Source organism: Saccoglossus kowalevskii, chromosome 13 (assembly GCF_978046115.1).
Source record: "Saccoglossus kowalevskii chromosome 13, keSacKowa6.1, whole genome shotgun sequence".
Classification (NCBI taxonomy): domain Eukaryota; kingdom Metazoa; phylum Hemichordata; class Enteropneusta; family Harrimaniidae; genus Saccoglossus; species Saccoglossus kowalevskii.
This window is the reverse complement of record NC_140653.1, coordinates 33358555-33381368: the sequence shown is the minus strand read 5'-3', so window position 1 is coordinate 33381368 and position 22814 is coordinate 33358555. Positions and strand designations below refer to the sequence as shown.

General features: G+C 35.6%; 1 protein-coding gene across 1 annotated transcript; it reads right to left on the bottom strand.

Moving 5' to 3' along the window:
• Positions 1–11847: 11847 nt before the first annotated feature.
• On the bottom strand, positions 11848–22483 carry LOC100367809 (dual oxidase maturation factor 1). The gene is made up of 10 exons (XM_002732222.4): positions 22313–22483; positions 22003–22201; positions 18575–18632; positions 18206–18340; positions 17803–17901; positions 17152–17305; positions 16302–16513; positions 15763–16049; positions 15046–15230; positions 11848–14806 (listed from the first exon to the last, which is right to left on the bottom strand). Exons 2-10 carry the CDS (start codon positions 22183–22185, stop codon positions 14695–14697), a joined length of 1425 nt encoding a protein of 474 aa, XP_002732268.1. The 5' UTR covers positions 22186–22201; positions 22313–22483; the 3' UTR covers positions 11848–14694.
• Between the last annotated feature and the right edge of the window lie 331 nt (positions 22484–22814).

Below are 22814 nucleotides of genomic sequence, written 5' to 3'. Positions count from 1 at the left end.
GCTTTGTTTGAAAACGTAAACTTATCCGGTAATCTGAAAGCACTTCTCAATAACAAAAATTCTGAAACCGTCCAAGCAATTGCCAAGTTTATCAGCGACTGTTTCAATAAAAGAGAGAATTTCATGAAAAGCAATTTACCAGCTGCCTCAAAATAACACCAAAAAATATTTATTTAATAATATTTTCACAGTATTACTATTTATTTCTTTTTTATTATTATTATTACTTATGTATTTTATTGTTCCTTATATCCTTATTGTATTCTAATCTAGATCCCAGAAGGGATACGATATCAATAAAGGTTGTTATTACATAAAGTTCTCTCAATCGTAGTAGTCCATGTGATGTACACCTAATATGCCAAACATGTTGCTGAACGATTTTGCCAATGAAAACAAGCCGGTTGGCGATCCACTCCACTAAAAAAAAAACTAGCAATATGTTTTCGGCTGTTGCCATGGTAGGACATGAACGTGAAGCTAACGTCGGTTTATAACTAAAACCGGGCACCGTATACAAAGTTCGCAAAAAGAAACATTCAGTCCTTAAAAGTCATTTTATTTTATTTTATTGCTAGGACGTATGCTGTTGTTAGGGATTGGTCAGTTACTTCGGCCTGGGGGTGGATCAGTAGGGGGGTTACCCTGTTTTTGATTTTGCGAATGGGGGGGGGGGTCACCCTGTTTTCCACAATTCACACACGCGCTTATGCATATATTTTTTAAAATTTTATTTCAGAACAATAGATTAAAAAGTTAATCGTACAAATGTGTTCTTAATAATAACTATTACCCATATTGCCTATAAATTTGTTGATGCAAAAAATGTTATAGGCTAAATATTTTGGGGTTGAAGTTGACAAATAACTAACAGATTATGCAATGCGGCAGAGCCCCATGCAATTATACAGTTAAGTTTTGAACACATCCCAAGTCCATGTGATATCAGATTATTTTATTTAAAGTCTGAAGTCACCATTGTATAAGATATTTACTGGATTTATCCAATTGTAGCTGGAGACGGAAAAACACAGCAATTAGTACAAAGAGCAGTGACAGTTTTTGTTCAGCAAATCAAAAAAATGGATTCATGTATATAAATAAATAGTTTTTTTTGTTTTTTAACTTTTAAATATGCATATTTTGCTCTGTAAAATACCAAAATCCAACACAAATTTATACAAAAATCAAAGTGTCCTTTGTTTTCATAAGCACAGACTGTGCTTCAGGTGTAAAGCTTTCCTGGTCTATAAGATATGAAAGATATATTAAATCCAAATTAGTTTTCAAACCGCCTAGATTCAAATCCTCTTTTCCTATCTTATAAGGGCGTTTATCAAGTGAGTACTCCACAGCTTTGTTTTTATTTACTATCTTTAGCAGCATAGATTTCCCTACTTCCTGCAGCCTTTTCTGTAGTCGTTTTTTGGCTTTATGCTTCCCCTCCCCTCCTAAGGTGACTGGTCTATTAAATGCAAACACTAAAAATTACGGCAAACCACGATATTTTCAATGCACATCATACATTTTGTAATCATGTCAGAGCCAAAACTGTTGATGTTTCTTTGTTTTTCGAGGGGGTCAGCATGTTTTAAAATATAATGTTAGGGGGTCGCCCACTTTTTGTTGTTGATAGGGGTGGGTCAACTGAGATTTACAGCTGACAAAATGGAATCTGCCCCCCCCCCCAGGCCAGAGTAACTGAACAATCCCTTAAATTTATTATTTCCAACCAATAGTATTTTCTAGATTGCAGGCAGCATTTACAGTTCATTCAAAGTTCAAAGTTGCGTCGGAATTACGTTGATACAGTGTAACAATGTCGGCGTCGGTGATCTCTTACCGGTGTGCAACGTAGCCAAAATAAAAGGCATGAATACAAGACTAGTGGGAAGTAATAAATTTGGGGTCGAAAGTTTTCAGATTTTACCAATAGTAACTTTGTGCCCACACTCAAGCTGAGCAAAATGAGCTATGTCTGAGGTGTTGTATCCAAAATTTGTAGGAGATACATTTCCTGATAACTAGGGTGAAGGTGTGACCTACCTGCTAAGTTTGAGCGAAATCGGCCAAGCCAAACAAATCACAGAAGAATTAATACGTGAAAACACTAGAAATCACACACACACACAGATACACAAAATTAAAGTGATTTTAAGGGCAATCCAAGTGGAGCGAATCGCCAATTCATGTTCATTTGCATATTGACCGTGAAAATACCAAAAACATCATTGCATGGGTGATATGCAAATTAGTTTTAGTCAAAATAAGTTACTGCTTAGAAGTACCATTGCTGTTGTTCAAATTTCATTTCACTCGGCAAATATATTCATGTACCCAAACGTAAAGTATCGTACTTCTAAATATTGTTTATTTCTGCTATGTTTCGAAAAACGCTACTCTTGAACGGACTACTTTATTCGCTCTCAGACCTCATTTGCATATGGGGTGTGGAAGTACCGATTTTGATTTCAGGGACGAATCAAAATAAACTGCAGTATATATGTAATAATGTGGAATACTTCCTTTCACTGTGAACATTTTTCCGCTAAAATAAATTCCAGTGAAAATGCCATTACCCTCATACTCTATTGAGACTTGACACAGCACAGTGAAAATTTGATTCACACTGTAAGCTTGAAAACTTTTCATCGAAAATAAATTAAGTGAAATTCTGTGTGATTTCATGAGAGTTGAAAATGAAAAAATTATATGACACACAACCCTACCACTCCATACACAATGTAACCACACCTCAAAAACATCCTTTCACCAGTGTATTCTATTTGAATTCAGGAGAAATTTAAATAAACAAATTATATGACAACGAACTTAATTATAATTTCAACCTCTAGTTCAGCACTGATTAAATAAACTACCTCGTCTTTATGCCAACTTGAAGTTATTCAATGCCTACACCAGTGACTTCAAAATCTATGTTTCAATTCCAGGAATTTCACTTGCTATTAATTGTATGGGAGTGCCAGTCTTTTATTTTCTATTGTAATGTCAATTTCTTGTGATTACTCGGAAAATGAAGCTGTAACCACAAACCACAGTGCTGCAACTAAATCCTGGTATAAGCACCGGTTAGGCAGTCTTGAACTATGCATGTGAAGCCAGCTGAGAGCTATAGATTTCTCATTGTTTGGTAACTATTTGCTGCAAATGCAACAAAAATCAATATAAAAATATTACCCACACAGCATTCTACAGGTTACTTGTTATATAATATAATTCCCTTTATCGTAGTTTGTTTCAATATAAATATGCATTGTCATAATTAATTTTGAATACAAACAAGTTTTGGGGTTGAAACAGTGGGGAATCAGTCTACCGAATGTCCTTAAAAGATGTAAATATCTTACAAAAACATTGGTGCCTTATTTGTTTAATTATTTTAAGGGACATAATTTCCAGCTTTATTCAGATATTTTAGTATAAAAACAAATGCCTCATCGCAGAAAAAAAAGTGCTGCACTTAGACATGAATAGATAACAAAGAATCTTAGCTGGCTTTTGTCCAAGTATTTTGTACAGGTGTCTGTCAAAAATTAATGATTCACTGAGACAGATATGAACTGCCTCATTGTGTGACTACTGTATTGTATGAAAAGTAAAAAAAACATCCTCTATGAATAGCTATCATGTTGCAAGCTCTGCTTTGTATGCAAATCCATTTAAATAGTTAGCTGGTGTCCAGTGGAGGGAGAAGTCAACAGTACTGTTGCCTCCTGAGAATCTACATCTTCAAACACTGAAATCTTTGTTTTTGAAGTGTGTTTTTAAACTAGTATTATAAAAACTATCATTCTGTTCTAATAGCGGAAACATATTCCTGTGAATTTTCATTTGTCGAATGAACTGTTTGTCAAATACAAAATACATATATTTTAGTACAATTTTCATGTACATGTGAATGCAACATTTTGCTTTTTATGTATTTTTTATGTATTGATTTTATAACTTTGAACTAAACAGATTTTTTATTAGCTTCAGATCTTGATCAAAGTTTGGCACCCAGTTCATAGGAGTGCTCATATTGATTTTCTGTAAAGATTTTATTGGTAGGTTTGCAAATGTGTATCAGAAAAATCTCTCCATGAGTTGGTTTTGAAACCCAGTATATTAATCCCATGAGATTTGGGGGATACATTACCAAGGATATTATTACAAGATAAATGATTTGCTTCATTGTACACATACAACAATGCATATGAGATCAGTGACCTTTGATGTATATCACCAGTGATCAGTCAAGTAGAAAAGATCAAAATATTTTATCAGATTTTCTCAATTTTTGCATGATATTTTAATACAGAACATCTGTTGTTCAAACTCGAGGAAGACTTTATACTGATGAATAAGTTGACCAAGTTTGATTAAGTATACGTCACTTTTAGCTCTGCTGACGACTTTGTCGAGCGTAGCTTATCATATGAGTCATTGTCAGTCGTCGTCCATGTCAATGTTTTATTTTTTCGACCTCTTCTTGAAAAAAGTCTGAATGCTTTGATGATACTTGGTGTAGACCTCTTTTAGATTTGTTCATTTCATGAGGATATATAACCGCAAATCCAATTGCTTTGATATTACATATATAGGTACTACATGTGGACCTCTCTCAGATTTGTTCATTTTGTACCGATATATCTTTAATTTTGGTGAATATTTTTGTCATTTTTGTTAAAAAGTGATATTTTCGACTTCTTGTTAAAAATCGTGAGTCGAATTGCTTTGATACTACATATATAGGTACATGTACTAAATATGGCCCTCACTCAGATTTGTGAAATTATTTTGCAAATAAGATTGTGATGTTCTATATTTTTTATTTTTTGTACATGCTATCAGCTGACCACGAACAAAACATATACAGGGTTTGGATCCAGGTTCTAATTTCTATTTTTAGTCCCTGTGCGGACACCGTTTAAAAAACTGGGATACAAAGTCATCTTATAATAGTGGGCAGATTTTTTGATTCAATAATTTTTCACTGATTGTCGGCCATTTTATACCCAGAAAATTGTCAACATGTCATCAACTGTTTTTTAGACAAGCCTGAGTCAATTCGTTTTATACCTGATATGAAGATTGTACATGTTGGGTTACTGATGCACATCATTTCAAAATGGCTGACTGGGTGGCCATGTTGGTCATAAAAATGCACTGAACTCAGCTTTTTTTCAGACATTCAAGATAATGGGTTACTGATGCATGTCACTTTTTTCATGTTTCGATTCCAATAATTCCTCTTACTCAGTAATGATGCCCTGCAAAAATGAAATACTTCTTTTTTTATATGAAAAAAACATAAAATTTGAACTTGTTTATCGGAGAAATTATTTTTGATCACTCAATCACTTCAGTGAAAAATACAGACCCGCCATGATAGTTGTGACGCATTAGTTGACTGGCATGTTGTCCTTTGACCCGGTGGGTCAAAAACGCCTTTAACCAATCTGAATGTCGCATTGTAATGCCGGTAGAACCAAAAGTTTTCCGAATGATCGTACAAGATCAGTTTCACATTCTAAATTAATGTAGAGGTATAAATTGCACAATATGAACTATTAATAGAAAATATTACTATATACAAAATATCGCAAGGAGCTTCGGTAATACGTATATTATTTGTAATTGATCCAATCCGAGAAAAAATTACATAATACTGGTACACCCCAAAAAGTATCTATAACCTGAATATGTGAGCAATTGGGTCAAAGTAGCCATATCTCAATGCGTTATTTGGTTAACTTCATAATTTTGGGGATATCTGTCATGATGAGCAAAGATCAAGCCATCTACATCTCAAATATCTAAGTAATTGGGCCAAAACAGCAAGTTCTTAAGGGGCACAGTTGCTATCTTTTATCTTGGATGGCCAATGAGAAGCCGAGCTTCCTAAGTGCTAGAGTTGCCTCACAAGATATGTTGAATAAATGTTATTTGGGGTGATCTTATTACAGCTCTTTCAGGAACAGCATCGGCATTGCAACCTAGACAATTCAGGTGTTACCACTGTGGCACCAAGAGAGATTTGTTTTGTCTAAGGAGACTTAACTTACATAAACATACTGTGGAATACTTTATTTTCGCTGGAATTAATTTTCGCTGAAAAGGCTTTTCGGGCATTTTGTATGGAATTTATTTTCACTGATTTTTTATGAGTTTAATGTAAAATATAGGAAAAAAAATATATTCACTGAATTTTATTTTCACGGAATCATCCCTTCAGCGAAAATAGCGAAAATAAAGTATTCTACAGTACTGTCTATATTGATATATATTATATTGATGTATAGTCAATGGGCATTATAAATACTGGTAGTCGCTGAATGTTGTGGTGTGAAATGGAATGGCTCACATTAAAGGTATGATTAAATGGCATGAGTCAAATGTTGAGGTGTGATATGGCATTATGATTAGTCAAATGCTGCAAAATGGAATCGCTCTAATAGGCATGCATTCAATCCCATAAAGAATTTAAATAATCTAAACATTGTTGAGATATTGGTGTCCTTGTGGTTACTGCAATAGCTTGTGTCAAGTAACCCTTGCCCATGAACCAGTCATAGCACAAATTAACCAGAATTTTTGTTAGTTATGCAAATCAGCTACGGTCTGTCTTGTAGGTTATTTTGAAAAAAACATTAATCATATCATAAAGTACACACACACCAAGACATTATTTATGACATCACAAAACAAAATGAAAGATAAGAAACTCTCTACCCCAGCGATGAACCTGTAACTGTGTCATACTAGAATCACAGGACACAATATCCAGTATTTTTTTCAATCCCACTTCCTGTGTAGTGTTTGCCCGTTTGCCATCTGTTTACATTACAGAGCAAACTCTTCCCTGCTTTCTTAGTTACAATCTTGTTGTCAAGAGGTTATGTAACATCCAAGGTATCACTGAGACATTGGGCCATTCCAGTTTATATCTGCACCCCTCCCTGTTGATGAGTTTGTGTGTTTACTTCATACAGGGTATAATTTCTATGGGTGTATAAGTCATACAAAGTTTTATTTCTAAATCACCATTCACCATACACCATACAGTAATGGAAATCCAAAACTATAGGTCCTACTTATACATACTTATACTTTATTAAACACGTAAAATTCCCCAGGAGGAATTAAAATGGTTACATTTACACTAAACAAAACTAGACTAATAATACAAAACGTTGAGACTAAAGTAAAAAAAAACATGAATAATAATAAATCCCACTAACAGCAATAATAAAGGTAGAAGAAACCATTGTTAAAAAATTAATAATAATAATGATGCGTTAATGCATTAAGGGTTAACAATTTTGGAGGTGTTGCTGTCTTAAGTCGAGGGCAGTTTTAATGAATTGTCCGAGTGTGATATGAAATGAGGTAAAATTATAACTCATTGTCAGTGCAAATTGTTCATTAATTGTAAAATTATCAAAATTATTAATTTGTTTCTTACATTTCTCAAATATTGATTTTCTTTGGTCATTGTAAAATGGACAAGTCATGATGAAATGTTGTTCGTCTTCTATTTGGTTTTTTGTGCAAAGTTCACATACTCTTTCTTTTACAGGTGTTTTTGGTTTGGAATGTCGTCCTGTTTCTATTTTTAAATTGTGGTTGCTTAGTCGAAATTTACATAATGCTTACAGTGTTGATGAGTTCCTTTGTGACACCATACAGAGTAGGATTTCCAAATATAACTCTCATCATATGCTAATTTACCAAGTTAAAAATTTTATATCTGATAATGGAAATCCAAACTAGTCCTGATTCACGGTGTTGATGAGCTCATTCGTCCCACCATCATTATCTATTTCATACTGGCCCAATACAGTCAGAATTCCAAGTTTTTTTAGTCATAGAGTGTTGGGAATCCGGTATGTGGTGAGATAAGCTAGGCCATATTTTATTTAGTAGCCATAACTGCCTGCATTTCCAGAATTTTTTTTCCCATACTCGTCTGGATTTCTGGATTCTGTTTTTCCATATATAGTTGGAAATCCAGGGTATTTTCCCCATCATACAGTGCTGGAAATCCGACCTCATCAACAGAGGGGTGCAGATATAAACTGGAATGGCCCATTCTGGTTTCAAACTATGCGGACATCTCTTGTTGTCAAGGGGTTATGTAATAAAGTCAATCACTTGCCTATGTTATTAGACAGAAGAAATTACAACTCGACCAATGTACCTTCATAATACTAAGATATTAACAGATGGTATTAAATCATAGGTGTTGATTAGTGCGGTACAGTCGTGGCGATTTCATGTAAATAATAAACGATTTGTTTTGCATGCTCAGTGGCTTTGGATCACTCAATTATTTTAACACTACAAAAATTAATTGATATCCAGACGATTACGATTTGTAGGCCTCCATAAAAATTATGTAGCTATCCATGGTCGTACTATAAATTTGATGACAGGGGTCACATTAACGACACACATATACAGTACTACACTCTTTGGGACATAGAGAAATATGCGATACAGAAAAAAACGTGCGATGCGTACAGTAGGAAAATACAGTTGATCTTTGCAAATTACAGAACTCTCGTTGACATCGACAAAGACATAATTAACCGGACTGAAAATGACGATCTCGAGACGTCACTGAATTTGATGACTACCTCAACGCGGTCTACGGAGAAAACAGATCAGCGAGGCAAATAGTTACCTAGGACTTTGAAAACAAAGGTACGACAACTTGTATATCAGCTGCTTCAGTTCAGCGACTTCAATTTCATCACACACGGACTTTAAAACAAAGATACAACGATTTGTGTATCGAAACGCAACTACTGAGAATGAACGTGCATTCAACGCCACAAGTTTTTTGTTGCCCTATGACCTGACCAATCACATACATTCTTACTGGGTGCAAACGATTGTAACTGTAATGCGCCAATCAACACCGCTCTTATGGCAGTGTTAGACTGAGAAAAAACGTTGATATTAAAGTTGTATTGTCTCCAAAATATTATAGAAATGTATTGATGTGCTTATTTCAATGGCCTATGTTAAAATCTTCCCACCTAAGTTGAAAGCGTGAAAATTTCGCTTTATTTCTCGCTCCTTCTTCCGAAAATTTCCGACCGTATCCGGACATTTGTTTATGGCGAAACGAACCATTCACTAATTAAAATCTCGTTATTTTCGACAAATGTGTTATGGTGTTATATACACGGCGGCTGAAAGGTAAATATACTGGTCAAGTTTTGACAGACAATTGTGAATATTGTACGTGTCAGACCCTTGTTTCGCTGATTACAGATTTTTGAATATGTTTTATGTTGTTATACATACACTACTGAAAGGTGAAAATACTGGTCAAGTTTCAACCGACGGCTGTTGATATTGTACGTGTATTGGCTGATTACAGATTTTGGATTATCTGCAATTAGCGAAACGAGCCATATACGTATTAAATATTATTATGTTCGGCAAATATTTTGTAAATATTGTGCGTATAAAACACATTTTCACTGATTACATTTTAATTTTTATTATGTGTGTTATCCCGTTTTGTTTCGTTTCGTCGATTACAATAAGCCGCATGCAGAAAGTCATTCCCCGGAGTCATCCACATTTCTGAAAACTTCTTTCGCGCCTCGGTCTCATTCGCATTCAGCTCTTGCTTTTTTCAGGGTTCTCCGCCCTGTATTCATGGCAAAGTCACTCGGAGCTGAACATAAAATTGCGCAATGATATCTGATGGAATAAGAATTCTGGCAAAGTCGTGTGCATTGTGTATTAAACTATATAATAAATGATCATATTCACAATCATGTCAATAGTTATCACCTTTCTCCATCTAACAATGAATGACACTAACAGGAGTTGCATACATAGTAACTTGTTTGAGTTGATCACAATCCACTTGATTGAAAAAAACCGCATAAAATGCTCGCAATATGGGGTAGGATGTTCTCAATATGTGTCTGAAATAGGGGGTGTTTTTTTATTCAATATGTCTGCTTTAAGGGGTACTAAATTTACATTGCGTCCGCAATACGGGGTATGGTTTGCCAATGTGCTGCCAGTCCTAGGGACCTATTATTTTTTAGCAAGAACGCATATGGTGTAAGGTTTTAATATACAGTGACCCCCCCCCCGGGCGTGTGACTAATTGGGTGCGCCTCGTTCGCCTATTATATTAGTCCAGGGGTCCATAGGAAAGTTAATCTAGTAATATGAACTAGATGAGTCTTTTTCTGAATGTCTCCAAAAGCGAATTTGTTGAAACATACATATTTCTACACATTTTGTATAAGGGACAGTTCAGTTTTTATGACCGGGATGGGCTGGTCAAATCCAGGGGTTCAGCTGAATTTTAACAGTACAAGGAGGAGGTAATCTATCACTGAGCTAACAAACAGAACAAGCTTAAATCAATTACATGGGATGTAGTGCGAAAGGAACACAAAGGTGAATAATCAAAGAAAAAAATAAAACAAAAAAACATTTAGAGACTGTCTATGAAGTTATTGCTACTTATAGTACTCAATGAATTTTGCTTTTTACAATTACTCAGTAGTTTACAGTATTTACAATGCTGTGACAAACACGCATACAATATAGAGTGCGTATTGGCTCATGGGCGATAGAATAACATTTAAATGTGGACACAATTTTGGCGATATAATGTTGATATTTATAAGTATTAACTACTGCACTATAAATAGAAAAGTTAAAGACTTTCCATTTTCGACATTGTGAAATTCTTTCGTATTTATGCAAAAAATACAGTATTTTTATCAAGTAAAATCATATTTATTATTAATGCTATTGTTCATACATGAGTTGTTCAACACACTACATAGTTTGTAACTTCATTCAGCTTCTATCAGTCATAATTGAAGACGAATAAAAAAATATAGAGATTATAGCAAATTATTGTTTTTTTTGTAATATTTTTGTGTAATCGGTAATTATGAAAATTATTTATGGGTGCATGGGAAATACATTTCGTTATGAATTATTCTTAATAACGAAAGAATTCACAATGTCGAAAACGGAAAGTCTTTATCGTAGAGTTCTTATTAGTTCTCACACTCTCGCGACGGGCACCAATGCAATATAATATCCATGTTCAAATTCAGTATACAATAATATATGTTTCATGTACACGTAATTATTTGTTTGGACCCCCCTGGTCATCTATCTCTTCATCTTTCCCCAGGGGTACCTTATTTTGAATGGCCAGGGGTCTTTTTTGTACAACCGACCCACCCGGTCATAAAAATCGCATCGTCCCTGGATAACAAAAGACTTTGTAAACAACATAAACAACAGTGTCGCATGATTCTTTGGTGCAATCCCTGGGCTTGGAAGGTTCCCCTTTAAAGGATTATCTATCTTCATTTCCCCTTCCAGACTATACTCTCTCACACACAACCCCTCTCGGCCTTCTTGTATCGAACACTATTTTATTCCGCCCTATGCGATCTTTTACCGCCTCAGCCGACATTAGTGTTATTATTTCAGTTGTCTGTATGAGGAGGAAATATGTAGTAAAAGAAAGTTTTTCAACACCATAAGTTTGGTTCGTGAATATGGTTACAATTCATATTATCACCTTTAGGTGGGTATTGCGAGTTTCAGTGTGTTTGCCTAAGCTTTGTACATGTTACATGAGTCCTATGTGTAGTGCTGGATTGACCTTCAATTTGCAGTTGTGAGATGGCGGCCATATTTGTTTCTTCTGTATGCATTATGGGTAATTCATTATGGGCAAACATAAATTACATTAAATATGAGATTGCTTGCAGCATCGAGGTGCTATTCTCAAATATTTATAACTACAAATGTATCAACCCCCAAAAGAGGATACGATTACAATAAAGATTATTTTTTTATTACTATAATTCCTAGTTAGAAATAGTTTAGCATGTCACCAAGATGGGCCAGGCAATGTCCATATATGACCACCTAGGTATAAAAACAGTTGTCACTTAAAATATCTCCAGGAGCAATTACAATGCATTAAGGTTCTGACTGAAAATTGTGTTTCTACCTTCCAGGAATTAATTTTCAATCATGGTCATGAACTTCAAACATCAGATTGATATTGATAAGGTCAGAGTCAGAAGTTATTTTTGAATTGTTCAAACATTGACTGCATCACTTTTATAGCGATGTGAACGTGTACTTGGCAGACCATTGTACACTGAATGCTATAATATTCACCTCTCAATTTAGTATGAGTCCCACCACAGTTCAGTATAATCACATTTCTCTCACTTAAATATGCATTATTGTCAGTGTTGTAATGACACGGCTATCACAAACTTAACGTACATTCTTGTACATTGTCAGTGTTGTAATGACACGGCTATCACAAACTTAACGTACATTCTTGTACATTGTCAGTGTTGTAATGACACGGCTATCACAAACTTAACGTACATTCTTGTACATTGTCAGTGTTGTAATGACACGGCTATCACAAACTTAACGTACATTCTTGTACATTGTCAGTGTTGTAATGACACGGCTATCACAAACGTAACGTACATTCTTGCACATTGTCAGTGTTGTAATGACACGGCTATCACAAACGTAACGTACATTCTTGTACATTGTCAGTGTTGTAATGACACGGCTATCACAAACTTAACGTACATTCTTGTACATTGTCAGTGTTGTAATGACACGGCTATCACAAACGTAACGTACATTCTTGCACATTGTCAGTGTTGTAATGACACGGCTATCACAAACTTAACGTACATTCTTGTACATTGTCAGTGTTGTAATGACACGGCTATCACAAACTTAACGTACATTCTTGTACATTGTCAGTGTTGTAATGACACGGCTATCACAAACTTAACGTACATTCTTGTACATTGTCAGTGTTGTAATGACACGGCTATCACAAACTTAACGTACATTCTTGTACATTGTCAGTGTTGTAATGACACGGCTATCACAAACTTAACGTACATTCTTGTACATTGTCAGTGTTGTAATGACACGGCTATCACAAACTTAACGTACATTCTTGTACATTGTCAGTGTTGTAATGACACGGCTATCACAAACTTAACGTACATTCTTGTACATTGTCAGTGTTGTAATGACACGGCTATCACAAACTTAACGTACATTCTTGTACATTGTCAGTGTTGTAATGACACGGCTATCACAAACTTAACGTACATTCTTGTACATTGTCAGTGTTGTAATGACACGGCTATCACAAACTTAACGTACATTCTTGTACATTGTCAGTGTTGTAATGACACGGCTATCACAAACTTAACGTACATTCTTGTACATTGTCAGTGTTGTAATGACACGGCTATCACAAACTTAACGTACATTCTTGTACATTGTCAGTGTTGTAATGACACGGCTATCACAAACTTAACGTACATTCTTGTACATTGTCAGTGTTGTAATGACACGGCTATCACAAACTTAACGTACATTCTTGTACATTGTCAGTGTTGTAATGACACGGCTATCACAAACTTAACGTACATTCTTGTACATTGTCGGGGAACAAAATATGGCAAACAAGTATTAAGTTTGGTTATTTTTTTAAAACTACTTTCATTGCTACATTTCTATGAATCATTTTACTTCGTGAAATACAACATTGGAAAGAAGACAAATTCTTAATTAGTTATGACTTCTAAGTTACTGAAATACAAATACCATTAACACTCAGCTACGCTCTTTGGGTGGTAAAGCTTAGCAAGTCATGTTATATCTACACTTTATTTTGTGACGTTATTCATTTTCGAAAAAAAGTGATAACAACTGCTGGCCATTTTTTTCAGACACTTTTGTACAATTTTTTAAGCTACAAAATTGAGCCTCACCTAATTCACTTACAATACCGTATGCATATTCCGAACAGTACTAAGTGGGGCTTACGTATATGTAACACCCTGACTCGACAGAATATAACGTTTAAAGAAACTCAGAAATGGTCAATTCAAGTGATGCAACTTTTAAATGAAAAGAAAATACAATTTTAGACTAGTTTTGTCTCATTTGCATATGTTCACGACCATTATCAATATCAGCAAGCTTATAACTATGAATACTGCAGTACATTTGTATTGATGCAAAGAAATCAATTTCCTAAATACTACTATGACTATATTTGAATAAAATGACGGCTTATTAAATGTATCAATTATATATATACAGTCTACATTGTGAAATTATTTACCATAGTGTACAAATATCTGATTCTAAAAGTGTTCGGATCTACCCCTAGTAGTACTAGTAGATGTGATTTGTCATTATGACAGTAAACATACATGCAATTCAAAACTTAGTTTGATTAATATACATATATATGTATACGTTTGTATGCTACACAATTAATCAAATAAGTTGCACTAATCTGAATAACCTGGTACTATTATAACTCTAGAGGGCGAAATTTTAACCGCTGCCCTGCACTTTTACATTAACTTGACCAAAATCAGAAGATTTCGGCCTCTCCATACATTCAATAGATTGACAGATTATTCATTTTACGGTGATTCAATGTGTAGGTCATAACACATGCTAAAGAATCTATATAATACAATATGTGAAATAATTGTAAAAAAATACTGATTATATTTAGAGATAAGGATTCTAGACACGAATATGTCAGAGTTTCGTGGTACTGAAATTTCGCATGACACGGGATTGGGATGACCTAAATTGCAAGAACTACTTTTCTTCCACTGGTATTCCTGATATTGATAAGGACACAACGCTCTCATCAGTGCCATAAGTGGCCAGTTCCATCTCGCCGTGCTGTTCTCGACCATCTCGCTTGAACCTGTTGAACAGAATGGCAATATGGTAATTAACTCGTGAAGTCACGTGATAAAACGGTATAAAGTGATTAATTCCGTGTATACAGGGGATTCCGTGTACATACGGCAACGTCGCAACGATAAGGAAATTTTAGAGAAACATTGGTTTATGTCGTGAGTTATCTGAGAGGAACAACTTGTTTTATTCTGGGACGGCGCGGTATCTCATTTCACTATATAAGTGGGAAGATGAAGTACTAACTTGACACTTGTATCTCTGTCGACGGCTTCACGAGGTGGAGGCGGATAATCGTACGGACTATCATTATTTTCTTCTTCATCTTCCTCAGATATTACATTCTGTACTGGTTGTCGAGGTGCAGCCCGTGGTTTTCGACGAGACACCTTGAAACGGGAGGCGGTCCTCGGTCTGTAAACCGGTTTAATCTAACGAAGAATCATAGATAATGCGTTATGGATTTTTGTGACATTACTAAGACAGCTGAAACCAAACAATTTCCTGGAGCTGTGTGATGCTTATGCTGTTCCCTGTTGATGTTTTGGATTTGAAAAGACATTTTTTGGATAGCTTTTGCAGGAGTCTGTATTCGATATCGCACGTTGGTATATACTATATTGGATTATAAAATATCATGAACAAAAACGTGGGTTCAGTTGCACTGTGTTTGTTTGGTGAATGTTCTACATACAAGCACATACGCCATTGATTACATGCAGTACTAATTCAAAACACATGCGCACTGACGTAGTTTATTATTCAATCCAATGAACACTGTGTTTAGCGATAAATATTGATTTAGGTATTTTTTAATATAAATAATCGATTTGAAATTCATCTATTACCTCTTTTTCTGGGGGGGGGGGTAATTGGATCTTTTGATCTAGTTTTTGAAGTACTGTCCAGATCGACTTTGATTTCTTTAACAGTAGCAAAAATATTTGTAAATCATTGACTTACATCAAGATTCATAAAGACTGACTCATCGTCCGGTGACGTATGTGATCGTCCACCTTCGGTATCATCGCTATCCATCAATTTGCTCGATGCTGCCTGGCTGTTATCAGGCTCTCCGTTTGCACCATTTCTCTCACTGAATAGTTTTTGTTTGCTGGCTATACTGTAATTTTCATCCACTGTGTCCTCGTAATCTTGTAGGATGTCGCTATTGAAGAACGTTGCTAGGGCTGATGGGAAGCGATAATCCAGTATAACGATGATAATAGACGCAATCACACAAAACAAACCTAAAACACAAAATCAATTCTCGGCATATAAGTCTACAGAAATCTTAGTGATGAGGGATCCTGGGCAATATAATATAAACATAGAATGGTCAATTAATGTTGGTCACAATCATCCACAATATCATTTTTTAATATCTGCGGTGCTACATCTCAGGAATCGATGACTTTACACCTCCCTTATATGCCAGATGTATTTTTACCACCCATGATATTCCCTGATGTGGAACCCTTCTCTTAAGTGATGATCCTTACCTGTTATCAGGTTCAACCAGAAACACCACCCATACTTAAACATTAATGTTGCATCTTCAAATGGTATGGTAAGATCCGGTCCTGATCTTAGAGTGGCGAATAGAAGATTAGCTAGGAGCATATCTATGCCAGTCAAGGCCATGAAGAACGCCCCATATCGTAGTACTAACAGTAGCAATATGTTGGTGAGTAGCCATAGAGGGAATGCTAACCTGTAAGTGAAAAACAAATACGGACATTCGGCATCGTGAGAGGGCGCTCTAGTTTTCTGGCTCGTGTGACCACAACTTATAGTTTATATATTATTTTATGGTTTGCCATGTTCTTATAAAACATCAAAAATATGATATTACACATGTTAGGTACACATGTTAGCCCCAATGTTTAGTAGCTTAGTTGATTTTTAAGAAAGACAGAAATATCAAATAAATATAATAACACTGATTACACGAATGTATTAGATGACTTATTGTATGGTTGTTTGTGCAGCAAAGACCAGTTTATTGTTTAACATGGTGTTGTAGACATTTGGATATTTGTAATGCATGAAATATCGTCATATATATTAATTTGCTTAATGATTTGATCATATAATCAAAATGAAATAGTGATGCTCTGAGGTTGAAACAACGACTGACACTATGTATGTTTCAATTCCACAATTACAGTGTTATCACACATAGCGACGATGTATTCTGGAACATTTTATTTGAGATGGTTACGACACTTTTTCACTGTCACTGTCATGGTAACATTTACAGGACAATGAACTGCAACTTTACTCACTGACACATGACATTACAGGAACAACATATTCCCTTCTCACACACTACACAATGCTATCACTTACCACATACAAATATGGGTAAAGAATCCGGCTGTTCTGTAAGAGCGCCCCCAACGAATCTCTTCTCCGTCCAATGTAAAGTATTCTACTATCCACAATATAGGGTAGGGCAGTCCCTTGTACTGGGCCGCACGGAACTCTCGACTAATTGGTCCAGCTGAGAAAATAAAATTAGGCCACGTAACACAATTCTTAGGGCTTCATTCTACACCTTCCCTAAACTACAAGACCTTAACGTAAGCTAATACCCCCTCACTTCTTCACGAATCAGTAAGAATTTTATTTATTCTTTAACTTTCCTTCTGTTTTTTGTTCTTCACGAATCAGTGTTTAACTTCCCTTCTGTTTTTTATTTGTCTTCGCTTTAAAAATTTCACTCTTAATTAAGAGATGTAATTTTTTCTAAATGTATGTGATAAAGGGTTACATTAGTGGGCCATATGATGCAATAATTACGAGTATGATGAAATTTACGTGTTCTTCATTCGGCGGCGGTTTCGACTAACGTGACATAAATAGGGTCTAATATAAGTCACTTTACTTCATTATCGCAGCATTGAGGGACAATACAAACGTTAAGGCTTCGCAAGCATTTCTGTGACATGTGTTACTAGTATATCAGTAAGGTGATATGCAATACATAATGTGACTTACCAAATGGTCCAAACCCAAGCCTACCCTGGTTCCAACCATCACTCCAACCAAAACGTTCATTGTAATTAATAGTTTCATCAATTTGTTTCTCGGGCTCACCTGGAAAAATGCAGATACATTTGGATAATGGAAACAGATTTTACGATTCCATACTACATGTGTAGTAATTAATACCGCCCTCTATAGACATACCTTTCAAATATAATACATATTACACTGCATCCATGATACTGTTACAGTACAAATTACAGGTACGTATCATTAAATCAAGATGCATGCTTAACTCAAAACAACGTTTACAGTTGTAGAGTGTTTCACATATATAGATTAATATAATACATATCGAAAACGACGAGGCGTGACGACCACATCCCTCCAATTAATTGCTTATGACATCTCTTACCCTTTACAGTGATATTAACACTACGCAGTCCTATTTTAACACCGATGGTGGCGTTGATTTCTTCAGATGTGAAAGCTTTGTATTGTGTTTTGGTCGATATTTTAGCCGTCTCCCATTCCTGTCCATAATTAGCAACTACAAAAGATACGAGAAGAAAAAAAACATCACACGAAGAATTAATTAATAATAATTTGTTTCTTTGAGAAACATTTGCATATGCAAATAACATAATGTCTCATGTATTGCGCATTCTGACTAACTAGTTTCGGACAACGTTGCCATATAAGGAAGTAATAATATAGTGCTTGGCCACTATGCATTGCACAACCCGTACTGTAGTTGTGGCCTCGGAGGCATTGCAATACTTACGTATGATAACAGCAAAGACGAATAAACTTAAAGCGGTTCTTAAACACGCGAATAGTCTCTACAGAAAGAAAAACAAATCATCATTAATGTTGTATCCAATAATAACGAAACTAAGATGCAGGCACTTTTGTTTTCATTGTCTCACGTTTTTCATCGAAAATCGCACGATAGTTTTTGGTATACTAGGAATAGGAAATTCCATGTGAGAAACTATAACGTGAAAAGATCGAGTTCAGTTCAGACCCGGTTCTCAAATGTATGACACGCATGTCACGTGACCCATTGTTCAACGCAATTTTTTCATATTTAATGTAAATTACATCCATGTATCATGTCCGGCATTAAAGCAAGACTGCGAGTTCTTCTCAACTACTGAACAGACGTACCTTTCAATTTTACGTATATATGTTTAAAGCGCGGTAATCTTCGCGCTGCGCATGTGCGAGATATATGGGTCTCATATAAACAAAGATGGCGATCTTGACTGTTGCGCAGATCAACGAGTACGAACTGACAGGTTTCCAAGCTTTAATTAGGTAATCACATGTGATTGGAAGGTATCGAAGGAGTCACCAGCGGTAATCAGTGCAAGTCGCGCCCAGGTCAAACCTCATACTTGTGATTTCCATTTGAAGAGCGCATTGGATTGTGGGAAAATCAATGTTTATCAACACAAATGTCGAACATGCGCAGCGCGACGACTACCGCGCTTTAATTATTAATGAACAATTGAATAGCAACAAGAATTTGTCGTGTTTTCACAGTTACAGCAAAAATACCTGTGCAAATAACATGTGACAACATCATATGTCGACTTTTACCTGTCAACGAATACTTCGAGTCCAAAGATCAATTGGCATTTTTATATCACTTTATTTTCGACTAGTTATTGCTCACATCATATCGGTAACTAAAAGAATGTGGCCTTCTAGATGACGTGGCTACGTTACAATCGACAAACACGGCCCGTAAATCATCCTTCGATCAACATGTGGTTGACGAAGAAATAGTAGTAAATTATATTTGTATGTATTTGGTCAAGTAGGTGGTTTATGTTTCGTAACCACTTATGAGTTGCCTCGAATTGTGTCAAGGTATCCAGGTTACGGCATATAACTACAGTATTGTCTAGCGTAAACTACTTCCTTATCTGATCAGGTGGGCGAAGTTTTGCTTGCTATTTCCTTGTGAGCATTTTTTCTCACTGATCCAGCGAGTAAAAGTTAAAGTACGGCTATGAGGACGCTGGCGGTAGTTAACGGCTAGTTTGTGGTCTCGGTTCTGATAATCATCCGATGCCTACATAAGTTGCCGAAGTAATTCTGCGAATTTGGTGATTTTAAGTTTTTTTTTTATTATTTTTGCAACCCCGCCACGTTTTGTTTTCAACCCAACCACCAGCCACCTGCTTAGCTCATTTGGCGGAGTGATCAGACATTCAAACTGAACATATTCGTCGATCAAAAAAAACTGTTGGTTTGAATCACGGTTACTAAAAAACCGTGTTTGAATTCAGGGTGTTCCTGCTTTAAAAATGTGTCATTTTTAAATTTGAGGGGAATGCTGTGCTCTTGCGTAGTGTAAGAACAATAGTACTCTCGTCATAAATGTGTATTGTTGAGAACAAAGAAAGAGTACTTTCTCAGTAAGCAGGTACAGGTAAATGCTGAACGCTATCGAATGTTAGTTCTGGCGGCCCGTTAGCAACGAGCAGTGCTACTTGGCTAAACCAAGTAATTTAGGAATGTACACTACTCTAACATACGAGACATAATCCGAAATTATTCAGAAAAGCGAAAAAACAAAACGTCTCTCGGAAAATTCTTAATTCTTTCTGATAACCTGGAGTCTTTATTCTCATTATAAGACAAGTTTTTATCGTTCTTAATACAAATTACTGTCTTTCTATAGAAAGACCAGACACAATGACAACTGATGATCGTGATACCCCCCCCCCCCCACACACACACACACACTGCCATTTATCTAGTTTGTATTTATAATTGTTCGGGTGTTTTTACTAAATCTGCGTTCGAACAATTACTGTGTCCAGACGGGCTGGTGCGACCAGAGGTTATCATCGGTGTTATCGTATGACTTCGTACGGGGCCCCGACGCCGTAAATCATCCGCAACAATCTGGAGTAGCGTATTTGTATTCTGAGAAGAAGGGGGAAGTTATTGAAAAAATTGGTCGAACAATTACTTTTGCTATAATCGTAAATACTTATTTGGAACGCACTCAATGCATGTTTGTCAAACAAACAGGAATATAATCTAAACAAACAAACAAACAAATCTAAAATGTGAGAAAATAAACTGTGCTAAAAAATTAAAAATAAAATTACCAATAATTATAAAAAATAAAATAAATCCTCATTGGTAAAGCTTGAAGGTTATGGCATAACTAAACTAACTAACTATGGCAAACATTGAAGGAATTTTCTCTATACATGTACTTTGAGACTCCATGGTGATTACAGTAAAATATGTAATGCGTTTCATTCTCAATCTTGTTGCAGTTACACAGGTTGCAAAATCGATTCCAAGTTAGTAGAACTGTATTCAACAAATCAAATAAGAAATCTGTATTACGACGAGGCGAGCAAAATTTTCGTTTGAAACAGATTAAGGTTTGACTATCTGAGTTCGAGAGGGGATCTGTTAACGTACGCGTGCATCCAAAACATTTTGTTCACATTTTCTTGTTTTCAATACATCAGTGTATCCATGTCACGTTTAAAAGAAATCACTGACCTATGAATATATAAATATTAAATACTAGCTGAAACTTCTATCCACCCGAGTTTGTTTATTGAAACACTTAACATTCCTCAGAAAAATTAAAATGGTTACACCATGGAACTATAAACCATATAGTTCCATGGTTACACTAACTACTAGAACACATATATAAAACATACACATTTTACAAAAATCTGAAGGGTATTTTTTCTCACCAAAATGTCGCCCACCATTTGGCCCATACATACTTTCACGAGTTATCCCTATATGGTTCAGAATGGCAGAGTCAAAGGTTTAATGGGTCAACTAACCACACATAGATATGTTACCGTAAGTTCAACTCATGTAGTAAATACCACAAGTAGCGACGTCATACACGTAAACACAAAGACAACTTTCATTGTAATTCATACCGGACACAAACTACGCTTTCTTGGCCAATGACACGTGACTAGACGAGGATTATATTACCACCGAGTCGTGAGTTACACATAACACATCCTGTCACAAACCCTCGTAAAGATGAACAACAACTTAACTTTGCATTTGAATATAAGATTGATGAATGGGTTGACCAAGAAGACGTAAGATCGGGGCCAACTGGGACAATCATTATAGTGATATAGGAGCGGACAGTGACCTGGAATGTTTTATAAAGTCTAGATAAGTTGTATGAATACTAACCTCCTTTCCTCTGATACCTGGTACAATAACAATAAACGAAAAAGCTACAATAAGAACGGCACAAATCAGCCCTGCTTCAAGGACATCGTAAGTTACTGCAGTCTTGTTAGGTGCGTAGTATGGATTTAGGCCATACATACGAAACGCATCAAAGAAACCGTCACTAGATTTGGCACTCTCCATGTCTGCTGAACAATAACTAAATAGAAACGAATAGTGAAATATATTACAAACATGTTGAAAAATAAATTGCAGACATGATTTTACTATCTAATGTGTGCAACAGTACGTTAAATCAGTGTTTACTTACTTGGTTTGTGTCGTGATAAGTCACCACTGCCGATTCGAGCTGCCCTCGGCTGCCGATTTGGACACGGACCCCCAAAAAAGAAATCGACAAAAGTCTGAAGAACGTTTATGCTCACAGCCTAAAATGTTGTTTGAGAATGTCACATGATTTTGAAAGTTTGTCAACTAATTCTAAGAATTACTTGAGGAAGTACAATTGTATTACTACCCAAACATAGTGCGGATTGTTACAGTGGTGGTAAATCGGTTCGATCTTAACGCCCACTCCAGACGCTTCTACCAATAATTTATGCGGACAATAGTCTCAAATGTCACGAGTTATTTTCCGAATACTTAAAACTAGTTGTTTTAATTCGAAAATGATATACTTAAGTTGTACAAATTAAGTTAATTAGTTAATTGTTAAATTGATTTAATAAAACGCTGACAACCTCTCCTGACGATTGTTGGCTGTGGGTACTGCAGTAGTTAGCACAAAGCCCGCTATTGTCTTCCATTACAGT

Bases quoted from the DNA above. Each gene is read 5' to 3' on its own strand.
- LOC100367809 (XM_002732222.4), bottom strand. From the start codon at position 22,185: ATGGAGAGTGCCAAATCTAGTGACGGTTTCTTTGATGCGTTTCGTATG. The intron at 16,514-17,151 runs GTAAGTGATAGC...TTTCACTTACAG, and splicing joins TTTACCCATATTTGTATGTG to GTTAGCATTCCCTCTATGGC. The intron at 16,050-16,301 runs GTAAGGATCATC...TTTGTGTTTTAG, and splicing joins CTGGTTGAACCTGATAACAG to GTTTGTTTTGTGTGATTGCG.